Source organism: Sphaerodactylus townsendi, linkage group LG02 (assembly GCF_021028975.2).
Source record: "Sphaerodactylus townsendi isolate TG3544 linkage group LG02, MPM_Stown_v2.3, whole genome shotgun sequence".
NCBI lineage: Eukaryota > Metazoa > Chordata > Lepidosauria > Squamata > Sphaerodactylidae > Sphaerodactylus > Sphaerodactylus townsendi.
Window position 1 is genome coordinate 88,326,315 of NC_059426.1, and position 15,006 is coordinate 88,341,320.

Here is a 15,006-nt window from a genome sequence, read left to right on the forward strand (position 1 = left end):
CTGGGAGCAGCCTGTCCCTGCATGTGCCAACTCTCCCTGTTGCTCATTCCTCTTGCTCATGAAACAGCAGGCCCTCCGCCTCTCCCAGGACACCAGCTCACCCTGACTGACCCGCGTCGCTTCTTCTCCTGTACGCAACCAATTATGATTTCACCTTTTCCCCCCACACAAGAAGGGTCTTTTGCTCTCAGACAAGACAAGGTGAGAGACATCCAACAAGTGGGGTCACTGCTTACTTTCCCAGCCTATGTAATTGTACAGGGTGAGGGGCCTTTCTGTCACACCACCTATGGCACAGATCATTATGCCCTTACTCCATTTCCATTGAGAAGGGGGAAACACCGGAATATCAACACTATTGATACACAGAAAGCCACAACTATGCCACATGATCTGGGGTACAGTGTTTTCTCCAAGTTATCTGAATTACCCCAAATAAGGTTATGATACAATCAAAGGCACACCACTCATAGTCGCTCTACTGCCTCTTCTCTTCCCTTCCCATTTCATCACACTGAGCCACAGCAACGCGTGGCCGGGTACCGCTAGTATCTTGATAAAATAAAAATCAACTTTTGTCTCCGTTAAAATGGATGGTTGGTTTGGTTATGCCAATCAGGGCAGCTCTGAAAGTTTTGGAGGTTGAAGATGTGATTTCTATAATCCTGGGGTCTTTACCTGAAAGTTTTGAAAACCAACTGTCTGTGCTTGAGGCCAGAGAGTCATTGGACCTGAATTATGTTTTGGGGCTGGCGCATTATGTCCAGGAGATAATAAATGCCCCTGCCCAAGAGACAGAGTGGTCACTCCTACTTTGTAGTGGGCAGTGGTCAATTTGTTTCTGGGCATAATTCAAAGTGCTGGTCTTGACCCTTAAAGTGCTATATGGCTTGGGGCCAGCATAGGCCAAGGACCACTTCTCTCATACAAACTACCCATTCATTCCAGTCAGTTTCAGAGAACCTGTTTCAGTTGCTCCTGCCATCTGAGGCTAGATGGGCGACAACCTGAGAAAAGGCTTTCTCGGTCATGCAGAGGCGTTCCTCCCACTGGGCAAAGTGGGCAGTTGTTTCTGGGATTTTTTGTATTTTCAGTGTTTTTTCCATTTTTGGCCTGCAGAGGGCGCAGTTTTTAGTCTAGCAGCACCAAAATTTCAGGGATGTTTTAGGAGACTCTCCTGATGCTATCACCCAGGTTTGGTGAGGTTTGGTTCAGGGAGTCCAAAGTTATGGACTCCCAAAGGGGGTAACTCCATCCCCATTGAGCACCAATAAGGAGCTAATAGGAGATGAGGCCACCTTTGGTCGGTAACTTTGGACCCCCCACAGTTAAGCCTCCCTGAAACCTGGCGCAGATATCAGGAGAAGCTTTACTGATACCACCCAGGTTTTGTGAAGTTTGGTCCAGGGGGTCCAAAGCTATTGACCCCCAAAGGGGGTGCCCCATCATCCATTGTTTCCAATGGGAGCTAACAGAAGATGGGGGCTACACCTTTGAGGGTCCATAACTTTGGACCCCCTGAACCAAACTTCACCAAACCTGGGTGGTATCATTAGGGGAGTCTCCTAAAGATACCCTGAAAGTTTGGTGCTGCTAGCTTAACAATTGCACCCCTGCCAGCAGGCATCTCCCAAATTTCCCCAGATTTTCCTTTTAACCCGCCCCCCCCCCCCCACCTTTGACATGGATTTAAAGGGAGAATCTGAGGTCCCCAGTTTAAACATTGCAAGTGATGCTGTTTCAGGGTGGGGGAGAAACAACCCCAAAATAGCATCACTTCCAATGTTGTTTAAACTAACCCCAGATTCTCCCTTTAAGGTGGATTTAAAAGGAGAATCTGGGCTCCCTAGTTTAAACACCATTGAAAATGATGCTGTTTGGGGGTGGATTCCAGCATCACTTGTTTAAACTAGGGAGCCCAGATTCTCCTTTGAAACATTGAAAGTGATGCTGTTTCCCCCAATTGGGGGTACTGGATACAACACCATAAAATGTTTTCATAGCAGTAATAAAACATTTAGAAAGCATTTTGTTTTCAAAAAATTATTTCTGCTGTGTGGCATGGCTTATTGCTGTGCTCAGATTTGTGAGTTGGGACATGTTCTATAATGTGATGGTGACTTTGAAACAACCTGGTGTAAAAAATCATTGCTTGGTCACAGTGGGGGAGGGTGGCTGCCCATGGGGGGCACCAAACTCCAGTTTGCCTAGATACGCCACTGGGCGTAGCTACAAGGGGGAGTGCGCGTTGCATTGGGCACGCGCCTGGGGGGGCATCAAACTCAGGTTTTGTCCAGGGCTCCAGTTTGCCTAGTTACGCCACTGCGGTCATGGCAGCAAAACTCTGGAACTTCCATTCCAGAGAGATTTGTCTGTCTCCCTCTAGTGACTTCTGCTAACAGGTGAATCATTTTTCCTCCTTCCTCAATAACAGTTACTGGCCCCCTCCTGCTTCTGGTCTTTTGTCTTTCATTGAATTATTTTAGAATTTCAAGTGCTGTTTTTAATTGTTCAATTTTTAAAATGTTTTCATGTTTACTGCCTTGGGGGCCCTGCTTAGGTGGAAAAGTGGCATAAAGATATTTTAAATAAATAATTTAAAAATTAGAAAGTCAATTTTAAATATACCAGTATTAGGTTTCTGTTGAGTGAAAAAATAGAAGTGCAATTTTGAGTATGCTAGATTTCTGAATCAATTGATGACATGTGGGAAGGCAGATTTACAATCACGTTTTAACCTACATGTGCTTTATAATGTATGTGTGATTTCTAAGACCTGTAGTCTAATTATACCACATTAGCATTCAGCTTCATAAATCCTCTCTAATTTTTTTGGCAGCCATTGCAAAGATTGCCATTTGTATGTAAATATACTTGTCTTGGTTGTTCAACAGAAAGTATATTGTGGCTATGTCATCTAGAAATGCGATTCTAGTTAGCAGGTGAGAAAAAAACTATCCCTATGATAGAAACAGAATGATTGAAGATACAGATAATGGACTATATTTTTATTGCTTGTGTACCACAAATGCAGTTTCTCTGTTCATATGAGATTTTAGTATATCTCCCTTCAAGGACCATAGTAGGCAAAGTTTTAACCCAGAGTGCTGTAAATGCTTTGTGCAATTTACAACTTGTCAGATCATAGAAGCAGCTTTACATCCCATGATTTGAAGAAAAAAAAAGCAAGAAGAAAATAAAAATGCTTGAAGAACTGCAGCATCTTGATACTAAGCCATATCTTTGATTCAAATTGTAATAAACAGTTCCATAGATTTTTGGTTGACTGTACTAAAACATTGGGTACCTTCCTCATATTCTATTTTTAAAAAATATTAGCAGTTTAGTCCTAAGGCTGTTTAGTCAGATGACAATCCCACTGTAATAAATGTAATTTATTCTCCTTCAAGAGTGCATGCAGTTCTACCCTTATAGTGCAATCCTATACAGTGTAACTCTACTCTAAACCCATGAGACTAGAGTAACTTTAGATAGGATTGCATTGTCAGTGTACCAAATATTTATGGGAGGAGAGATTTCCATAGACATACACCTTATAAAGCAATAATTAATAATCCATTTATGAATTCTGGCAATAGTTTACTCCAATTTCTGCCCTCAACAAGAATGCTGGAGTACAAGACAAAAAAGCCAAATGTATTCAACAGAAAATTGCTTTTAAAAGTTTAATTTGTGCCAGGTTACAAAGGACCCTCATATTTTATCCCATAACCTTTCATGATTTTTTCTTTAAAGATTTTTATGGATGGTTCATCAGATAGCCTCCTCTTTATCAAGTAATTGTAGGAAGGCCTACAAAGGTCTTGCAACTTCTAATCCACTGGCTAAGGAGATCAGTCTTCTCACATCCTAGACATTTGAAGAGGTACACATGCTCAACATTTTGGTCATCCAGAGTCTGTTTAACAGCAATAAGATCACTTCCCAATTGCCACAACTTCAAATTCACCATTCAAACTCAAAATTAGATATTGGCAGAAGCTTTCACGAGCTGTCCAGTGCAGGCTCGTTTTGTGTAGTATGCACTTCCTCAAAAATCTTCTGTAGTGCTCTTGAAATACTTATGTTTTTAATTACCATTCATAATTTGAATCTGGCCCAAAGGAGCCAAAAAGGAGCCAAAAGGAGCCAAAAAGATGAAGCCAAAAGCCCACATAAGGTCTAGCTCCAATTTTGGGGGGCAGGGGCGGGTGGATTGAAAAGAAAGAACTTTCTTGACACACAAAATAAACTATTCAGCTGCTGATTGAAGCCCTACATTGACAAAGTTATTTCAGAACTATTCATTACAGCATCTCTTTAAAGTTCTGAAATGCTGTGTCATATACAGGCCCTTGCCTCAGAGACATAGCTAGGGAAAATGGAGCCTGGTTCAAAATCTGAGTTTTGCGTGCCCCCCACCCATGGGCAGCCACTGTGATGCTGGAATCCACCCCAAACAGCATCACTTTAAATGGCGTTTAAACTATATTCTCCTTTTAAATCCACCTTAAAGGGAGAATCTGGGGTCCCCAGTTTAAACAACATTGAAAGTGATGCTGTTTTGGGATGGATTATCCCCCACCCTGAAACAGCATCATTTTCAATATTTAAACTGCGGACCTCAGATTCTCCCTTTAAATTCATGCCAAAGGGAGTGGATTTAAAAAGAGAATCTGGGAAAATTGGGGGGGGTGCCTGCTGTCAAGGGTGCAATTGTTATGCTAGCAGCACCAAAAATTTCAGGGTATCTTTAGGAGACTCTCCTGATGATACCACCCAGGTTTGGTGAAGTTTCGATCAGGGGGTCCAAAGTTATAGATCTTCAAAGGTGTAGCCCCCATCTCCTATTAACTCCCATTGGAAACAATGGGGGATCATTTACGGATCAGGGCAAATTTTGGTGCTGCTAACCCAGGGGTAGGGAACCTGCGGCTCTCCAGATGTTCAGGAACTACAATTCCCATCAGCCCCTACCAGCGTGGCCAATTGGCCATGCTGACAGAGGCTGATGGGAATTGTAGTTCCTGAACATCTGGAGAGCCGCAGGTTCCCTACCCCTGTGCTAACCTAAAAACAGCACCCTCTGCAGGCCATAAACTGAAAAAACACAAAAAAATACAAAAAACCCACAACCGAACCTGGATTTTTGCGGGGGGGGGGGGCAGGAGCGCGCCCTGTGCAACATGCACTCCCCATCCCCCTGGTAGCTCCACCTCTGCCTTGCCTAGACTATTAGGTTATAGATGAGCAAAAAAAAACCCCAAACCAGCATCACCATTTCATTCACTGTGAGCTACAAAACTAATTTAGTTCATTATAACACCATTCTTTCAAGCAATAAGACATCACATGAAGTACTTGACTTACCCATGTAGATAGGAGTCCCACAGGTAGACTGGAACATACTTTCACTTCCACCGACCTTTTGTACAGCTAAACCAAAATCAGTTACCTGCAGAAAACAGAACTCAACTGTATTGAAAATTCCCTGCTCATATGTACTTGCATATCTTAAGAGTTCCGTGTTCACGTCAAAACCACTTTAGTGAGAGCTAATAGAACCTGACTAGAGTTCTCAAATGATCCCATATAACAGTACCCCTTAAGCAAAAAAAGCTCTACACCAATCCTCCCATACATATTCATAGTTTAGTTTGAAACAACTTTAATCCTTACTTTGCAAATTGCACCAGCACTTGAGCATACGTAATTGTAGAAAGCTTTTTTATGAGATTTGAACTAAGTGTACATTGTTTTATACCCTGGTATACAGTCTGAATCAAAGCCGTTAAATTAAAAAGGTAGATATTTTAATTATGTTATATTAGGCTTATTATGAGGTCATTAGTGGACAAACCAAATTGGAAGCTACAGATTCTAGCTGGATAGTACTGAGCGTTAGGGACAAAAGCCAGAACACAGTAAGGAAATAAAAGAGTAGCTGGGAAATTGGAATGTGCTTCTGTTCTCCATGTACACACTTGACTTATATATGGTACAGACTTTGCAAATAATGTAACTGACATTTGAATGTACAGTGATTAAACTGCTTATTTACTTGCATGTTAAACACACTGTCTTGCTGTTTTGTTTGACATTCAAATTGGATGCCATATTGATCAATTTTGCACATGTACAATTTGCAGCACTTATCCTGGCAGCTGTCCATGTCTAAGAATTTGGCAGACCATGGGGTGTCAAAAAAGCTTTAATTTTTCATGAAGCAGTGCAAGAACACACATGTACAAATTGTTCCAGATCTAGATAACTAGCTTTGCTATAAACAAATAGTAACACATAACTAAATGAAATATTTTTGTTTTGTGTATTTACCAGTGTTTAACAGAAGGAGAGGGGAGCCAATGGTGACAGATGGATGAGGACGAGGGAGAAGTAGTATGAGAGCATCCATGCACAATCAGCACTTTTTGCATGCCATATGTGAACTATTCGAACAAAAGTGAACAAGTTGTACTTCTGCTACTAGTTGTACTAGTTACTAGTGTTACTAGTGAACAAGTTGTACTTCTGTTACTAGTTGTGACTAGTCAGCCAAAGTTACCAAATGCACTTCATGGCCAAGCACTGATTCAAAGTTCAGTCTTCCAACCAAAGTACAAAAGTCAATTTACTAGAACAAGTGATTCTCAATCACCTGCAAGTCTGACTCACATCCTGCTTACTGGTCACCATGGTCAAATCCCCACTACCGCCTTAGCCAGGTTTCAGAACACAAACTAACCAGGTTTGAGGAATGACCTCACCATTGCTTGTGTGGCAGATTCCGTTTCTGGCGCTTGTTCTCCCCGTTAATCCATGTTCTGGCAGGACCTGGTTGCTAGTGGCATAGACCCCATTAACACGGTTCAGAGCTGCTCCAAGGGCAGGGATAAGGGTTGAAACCCTCACTCATTTCCCGCCCTGGAGTGTGATGCGGAATTCGGGCAACCAATCAACGCTGCGATGCGCACGCAGCCTTTCCTTGGTTTCGTTTCCGCTTTTGCGATCGGCCAGCAGAAGGGGATGCAAATGTTAAATAGTCAAACGTGTAACTTTGAATCGTTAATGGTTTACACAGGTAACGATCAACTGTTTGCACAGTTAAACGTTAAACTTTTACACGCTGGTTTTTTTTATCACGCCCCTACAATGTACGTTTCTGAAGTGGGAAAAGGTCCTGCCCCATCAAGGCACGCCAGCCAATCAGGGGAGACCGGCAAAGCAAGCTTGTCTGGTAGTGGGGATTGCTAAGAATTCTGCAACCGGGTGTGTCTGCTGTGTGCTCGCTGTGGTGGGGAGGGAGAAACTCCGATGAAGAGGACACGGTTTCACCATGAACAGGTTTGTATCTGCGTGCAAATTTCAAGTGGGGATTCGACCCATCAGGGGCCTGATTTCTGATCATGTGCCAAGCTTTCAGATGCGCTGCAAAAATTCAGTTGTATCTGTCCATAAAACAGATACTGCTTGAAGCTGCTGTCTCCTCTTCCCATTGTTAAACATAATTAACATAATTAAACAGCACATAGTTGAGATTTTTGAGTAAAGGCTTACTGTTTAGATGTTACTGCATGATTTCAGTGTCTGTCCCTGAACCTATACCTTTTTTCATGGCAGAAATCACAGCAGCATATTTCTAAGTTTTTTAAAAGTCTGGATGTTCTAGAATCATTAAGAAGCGTATTTAAGTGCTGCCTTCATTAAAAACTTTATTCTCCATACAGTTGAACACAAAACTTTGATAAAAGTGCATTTATAGTGCTCCGGATGGCTATCAGCAGCACTTTCGTTTTTGTAAAGTTGCACCCGCCATTTTCTTTCCCATTCATGCCACAGGAAAGAAAATGGTGAGCGCAACTTTACAAAAATGAAAGTGTTGATAGCCATCTGGAGCACTAAAAATGCACTTTTATCAAAGTTTTGTGTTTAACAGTACAGAGAATAAAGGTTTTGATTAAGGCAGTGCTTAAATATGCTTCTCTAATGCTTCCAGAGAATCAGAAGGGCCCCGGAGTGAGCATTCCTCCACAGAAAGGGTCCAGGAAGATGTGGCAGATTAATTCTCACATCTACCGTCATCTTTCCATGGAAAAAGATATAATAAATTTGGCACTCATTTCATAATAAATAACACTGACTGCAGAGGTGCAAAAAACAGGCAAGTCAGTGTATCCAAAGTTGGTTATTTAAAAGATGTAACCAACTATGCAAGTGCAAAGGGGATGAGCTGCAAGCAATACATGCTTTTTCTCTGGTAACTGAGATGATTTAGTCATGTTTGCCATTTGTTACTGATTATACAAAAGGGTACTATTCAGGCACATAACTGCCTGGCATGGTGCTAGGAACACTTTAATAAAGACATTGAGGCAATCCAGAAGCTGGTCTCACACATAATTAAGGGAGTTGAATTAAAGTAAACTTGTCTGGCAATCATGTTTATGTTGAAATTCTCAGCATGCCTAACTACAACAGAGTAGCTCTCTAACATTTAATATAATTTAATGACAAGTATCTAAGTTCAGTAGCAATTCCTGTGACTATGGTGCCAATTTCTGAAACCACCATACCCATTCTCAGAACATGTACTGCAAGATTCCACAATGTTTCTCTATGCATCTGCAAGCAACTCAGAAACAATTACACAAAGACAACAAGCTGGTGGAAGGCACATATGAAATTTCCCCAAAAAGTTTTGATTCCTGACCTAAGCTAGTTGAGATAAAATTTCTTTCCCAACACATAGTATGCTGCTTTATCTACTGCAGAAAACCATTCAACAGATCTGTCAGCGTGCACATTATAGAAAGCTCACAGAGTAACTCCTAGAAACATAGCAAGTAAAATAATATATAATTTATCAGCCATGAAAGGCCAATTATTTCCATACAAGTAAATGAATGTAAGTACTTGGTATATTTAATGTGTTTAGTTAGTAAATAGTTATAATGTCCAAAATCTACAAAGCAGACTATAACTGGTATGTTAAAATTAGGAATATTGACATAGGTTTCCAAAATTACTAAAGCTTTTAAATTAAACTGACAGTATGAATAACTCAAAATAATTACAGTTCCTTTTGGCATACTGTTGCTAATGGCTTGGAACTGTATCCAGCGGTATAAGTAGAATAAGATCTGTTTTTAAAAAAATGTTTTAAAATGACCTATATCACTCTTCACTCAACAAGAAATGTCACCAATGGCACTTAACTCCTGCATTATTGTCAGTTGTTCCTGCCTCAGATCTTTTCTTTTTGGTTTGATTACACCACTTAGTGCCTCAGTTCAAAAGCTAATAGGCATTTACTAGGGGACGACTTTGATACTTGTGTCTAAACCCACCCTCCACCCTCAAAATATAGTTTGAAGTGTTGCAGTTTCTGGACTTACCTTTATATTTAATTTCATTTCATTTTCTTCATCAAAGTCACTGCTTTTAACTAAAATGTTTTCCAATTTCAGATCCCTATGAACAATATCTGTCAAGATGGAGAACAAAAAGTAAAGTGTTATTTATCAATTGTCTTGAAAATATTCTGACAGAAATGTTTTAAAGTCTTTTGACTGAGTAATTTATGAACTACACTTTCAGTGAATTTCATTCTACATTAATGCACAAGGCAAATACTATATTTTTTCTTTGATAGAAACTGTCCGTAAATTCTAAAACTAAATCAGATTTAGATTTACACTTCTGACAAAATATAAAAGTATGCCTACATTTCATAGTGTTACCTAATCTGATTTGCTTTAAAAGCACCAATTTGTAAAATTAGTATATAAGCAAAAAAGTTCAACTTTCTGATATATTCAGAAGGACAACACATAAAGTTCCCTGCTTTGGTAACCAATAAGGACAGAAGAAAGTTTAACATCAGAACCTCGAAGAGACAATATCCATAGAGCCCTATTGCATGGAGAAAGAAATAATGAACATTTTTACAACACATATGGATAAAGACATAGCTACACAGATACATTAACTAAGGAAGAATATTTATGGGGTTGTGCAGGTAGAAAACTTTCCTAGGAGTAAGCCCCACTGAATAGACTTGAGTGAAAATATGAGTATATCTGCTTAGGAACAGCTATTAAAGGTGCGCAACTGTAACCAAAAAAAGTTGTTTGTATCTTCAGGGGCACAACAAGTAGCAGATATTAAAAACTGTATGACTGTTAAGCTTAATACAATATCTTACCTTTTCTGTGAAGATATGCTATTGCTGATGCAAGACTCTGAATTATGTGCCTTGTTTCATTCTCTGTGAATTGACCTTTTCTGTGAAGAATCTCTTTAAGTTCTCCATTCTCACACAGCTCCATTACAAGGTACATGCGCTAACATTAATGGAGAATAAAATATATTTATTTATTTATGTGCAATATTAGAGCATTAATAGTTGTTTTAATTTCCAATTATTACAAATTTTAAGAGCATTTCATACATTATTTTTACAAAGGTTGAATAATATTTCTTATATTTCACCATTTACCCTTTTGATCAGCCAATCATCTTCACTGATAGATTAATGTCTACAATATCAAAAGTAATATTTATATTGGTTATTAATCTTCAAAAAGATAAGGTTGGTTTCATAGTATATTACGCTCAGGTTCTCTAGATATTCACCAAACGGAGGTTTCCTATAAACATATGAGCTCCAAGCTACAAATATATGCATTACTTATAATATTGCATTCATATACATTAACCTAGACTAGGTTCCTCCATAGAAATAAATGAGGATTCCTTCACAAGGGCAATGTTGATGTGCATATCTGAACATATGTGAAACTCTTGAAACCAGAACGACTGTGGAAGTACTACTGATATCTGTGGGTATTTCCGCTAAGCAGACTTCTCCAAAGACCCTAAGGAGGCATTTTCACATCAGTGAGGAGTTCCCAAGGAATCTTGGCTCACAAGAAGTGCTATGTGGAAATCAGTGCTCACACAGGTGTTAAAAACTTAATGCGTGTTTAAGAATGATCTGATCCTCACTCAGGCAGCATACTGCTGTTTGTTCCTCTTTATTACTTCAGAAATAAACATGATATGTCCCGCCTCCAAGACACATTGTAGCAAACAAAGGATAATTACTCCTGTGAAATAGATGTATAGTACTTTATATAGTGTTGAGATGAATAAGCTGATCCGCCAACAATGAAAGTACAGTATTTAAGAATATGCAAAGATTAGTTAATGATTACATTTACATTCTACAGGAGATCTAATTACTCTGATAAATGTGTAGGGAAGTGGTCCATGTTCATTTTGTATTAGAATAATAACTTTCAGGATAAGATTAGGCTAGGCACATGCCAGGTCTAGACAATGGCATTGCTGACACATTGTCTCGCTTTCAGGAGCGGCACTTCTGTGAACTGGCCCTAAGAGCAGATCTACACCCCTCCCTGATGCCAGTCCACTAGAGGGGCTTGGAAGCAAGGAGCAGAGAGTAGTAGTGGCTTCCTTGGTTTTAGGCACAAGGGGCAGTTCATGACAAGGGAGGTTGCCAGATAAGGTAATTTTGAGGATTTACCAAAAGAGACCAAATATACTGGGGTTCTGTGAACCGCTGGGGACCCCCAGCTTTGCCTGGTGGCAGTGCTCAGTGCATTCAAGATGACCCATGGCAGAAGCCTGCTTTGCCTTTTTCAACATCAGGATGGGTCACCTTTTGCCCAGTTTCAGTTTTGAGTGGTTACATGTTGGATGCTGGCTGAAGAGGGGCTTTCTATACAGGGCTTGTTCCAATGGATCAGCAGATAGCACAATGAGGCATTTAAGTAATATATTCAGTAAGTGATACGTTTTGTTTTTGCAGGTGCAGGCATATCAAGTAATCTAAACAGGGTGCTGGTGATGGGCCATTTCACTATCCTCTGGGCAAGCAAGAGACCAAAGATGCAGTTAGGTCTCTTCTCTCAAGCCTGTGTGCAATACCAGGGCATGTGAGGAATGTTATATAACCAGCTTCTAGCCTCTCTCCAACAGGTTTTGATAGATGGCAGTAATCTTGATGTTCTCATCCTGCACCTGGGTAAGAATGGTATGCTGCAGACAATAGGGTCAGCTTTGACCTGGAGAGCTCTCAAGGACTTAATTAGGATTCAAGATCTTTGCTCCAGGACTATCCTAGTGTGATCAGACTGCTTGCAGAGAAGCATACGGAAGGTTGCCTATATTGAGCAGGCCACACATTGAGCAGGCCAAGGAAAGCAAAGCTGCTTGTATGGCAACCCTGGATGGAGATGGGGCTTGTGCACCACACGCTTCCATCAAACATGATATCCTGCACCTTTTAAGGGATGACAGTGTGCATCTCTCTACTGAGGGAAGAGATATTTATTTAGCTGATCTCCATCTGGGCAAGGACAACGTTATAGTCAGAAGGTGGAGAATGAGGTGCCTTGGGTGGCAGAGACTGGGTGGGCTGATCACAGTATGTACGGATGATCAGTAAGCACCATGAGACACCCAAAGGGTGGAGGACATGGCCAGGACTGCATATCACTGGCTGTGCAGTGGGGTGCAGTTGGAAAGGAGCAGCCATGGGTGCAGAGTAATATCACAACTGAAGTGTTAAAGAACACTCTACATGGGCCTGTTCTTGAAACCAACTCAGAGAATTCAACTGGTACAGAATGCCGCTGAGCTAGCTAGGGCGTGGATATTTCACTTCTCCTGCAGTCACTTCATTGGCTGCCTATCAGTTCAGTTCAAAGTACTGCATATAAATTATCACATATAAATCGCAATATAGCCTTGAACTTTCTTATCTGAAGAATCATCTCTTCTGATATGCTATGCCACAATAGCTTCCTCCACCTTATCAATTTTTCACTTTGAAAATAGGCAAAATCAACAGCTGCCTGCACATGTGCATGCTCTGTTGTGAAATAGCCTGCCTGAGGAGGTCACGGATACTTCCATGTTTCTACCATTCCACAAAATTTGTAAAATATAATTGTTTGGGAGACTGCGCCTAGAAAGGTAACAGAGCTACAAAATGGTTCAGAAAGGCTTTTTTATTATAAAGGAACAATGGACTATACCACTGAACATGGGATGCATAGCTGTATGTATTATTTTGCTGTACCTAAATTATTTTCTGTTGAAGTAATGCCAATTTTTCACATCTTATATTCTAAAACTCAAGTGTAGATCTGTGGATACTTAAATCTGTAAATCAGGCCCACTCTTTCAGAAAACTGATAGTTCTGCAAACTTGAGGAACTCCCTATGTTTGCAGACAAACCTTTAAAATATATTGTGAGGGTTCAAATTCCCCTCCCCAACCAAAAGCATCTGCACAAGAAGAGAGTATGTACCACACAATACTGGCCTACATGCAGTCTCCTATATTTTTGCTGCAGTCACAGCTCATGACAACTAGGCTGCTACTGTTGGTGTGGCATCTTCTGAGGGTCCTGCCATGCCAGGGAGAGAAAGAGGGTGAGGAGATTGTCTGAGAAGGGGTGAGGGGAGAAGGGGCTGAGAAAAGATGGGAATGAAGGAAGCTTGACAGAGAAGGTGTTGGGTAGAAAGAGAGAGGGGGCACTATGACAGAGAATGGGAGAGAACGTTGCTGACTAGATATCTCATTCCATTGTGAACATCAATTTACACTGTTGCCCTTTCCACACAGACTATTTAAAATGTTTGGGAAACATTAAAAAAACAGTTTGGCCTTTTTTGTCTGCATAGTGCAAAAAATTAAGTGTGTCAGGAGAAAACGGTTCTTTTGTCTGCCATTTTATGTTGTTTCGGTTTGATTCTCCATGCCACCTGCCATTTTCTAATTTCTACAGACATTTCTGCCACAACATGTCATTTCCTCTTAAAAAAATTTTTTGGTGAAATATCTTCACAGCTACAAAGCTTAGAAGACTTCATATGAGAATCAGCATGAATTCTCACATTAAGTCTTCGTAGCTTTGAAGATACCTCACCAAAAATTTGAAAAGGGGAGAACGACACATTGCCATAATCAGCAAGCACAAATGAGTTCATTCATGTACTTCAATCACTGAAATGGCACCCAGCTCTGATACCAGTGAAGGAAATGTCTGTGGGGAAAATCAGAAAATGGTTGGCTGCACAGAGAATCAAACTGAAGTGGCAGAAAATGGCAGGCACAAGCAGCTGAGAAAACAAAAGTAAGAGCTTTACATTCAGGCAGGAAAAATAAAACATTACCTGCTCTCAGCACAGCAAGCAGAGAATGTTTTAAAATCAGCTGCAGGAAAAAAAAGTTGCTAGTTTTGCTTTTCAGAATAATCCATTGACAGGCATAAGGGGCACCAAGGTAAACACAGATAATCTCTCCCCATGTGGATGTTTTTTGCCACTGCTACTGATATTCACAATGGCAATGACAACACCTTATGGAATCATCTTTGTGTGAAAGAAATCTGGTGTCAAGAAGAGGTTAAATTTATGAAAACTTACTTTAGGTGTCTCAAACACTTCTTCAAGGTGTATTATGTGTTCATGGTTTACTGTTTTCAGGATGTTTACTTCTCGTTCAAGTAGTTTTACAGCAGAACTTCCAGCCTTAATCAGTGCGAAAAAAATTACATTCATTCTATAGCTTGTTGTTAAACAGATTTTTTACACACCACTCTGTCACTTGAGCCTCAGATTCCATAGACTCAATTTGTTTGTTTGATTTTTATCCCACCTTTCCTGACAAGGTCAAGTTCCGGGTGGTTAACAACAATTCAATTCTATTGGATAACATTGAGAAGACATAACAGAGACTTGTTTATCACCTCACTTTGGCACACACAAACACACAGTGTGAACACATATGAAGCTGCCTTACAATGAATCAGACCACTGTTCCATCATGGTCATTGCCGTCTGCTCAGACAGTGGCTCCCCAGGGTATCAAGTAGGCTTGGTGATTCAGTAAATCCAAATCACAGGGAATGCCCCCCCCCCCGCCAAAAAAAGTTATATCTTTTTTTCAGCTTTTTCTTTTTCCAATAATAA

At 40.4% G+C, this 15,006-nt stretch overlaps 1 protein-coding gene across 1 annotated transcript in view; it reads right to left on the bottom strand.

Moving 5' to 3' along the window:
- Positions 1–15,006, bottom strand: part of STK33 (serine/threonine kinase 33) — a 78,286-nt gene that overhangs the window by 21,941 nt on the left and 41,339 nt on the right. Inside the window, exons 8-11 of the mRNA XM_048486955.1 lie at positions 14,461–14,565; positions 10,205–10,343; positions 9,396–9,484; positions 5,371–5,455 (exon numbers count right to left, since the gene is read on the bottom strand). Of these exons, the coding sequence (XP_048342912.1) occupies positions 5,371–5,455; positions 9,396–9,484; positions 10,205–10,343; positions 14,461–14,565 (418 nt within the window). The remainder of the gene's footprint in view (positions 1–5,370; positions 5,456–9,395; positions 9,485–10,204; positions 10,344–14,460; positions 14,566–15,006) is intronic.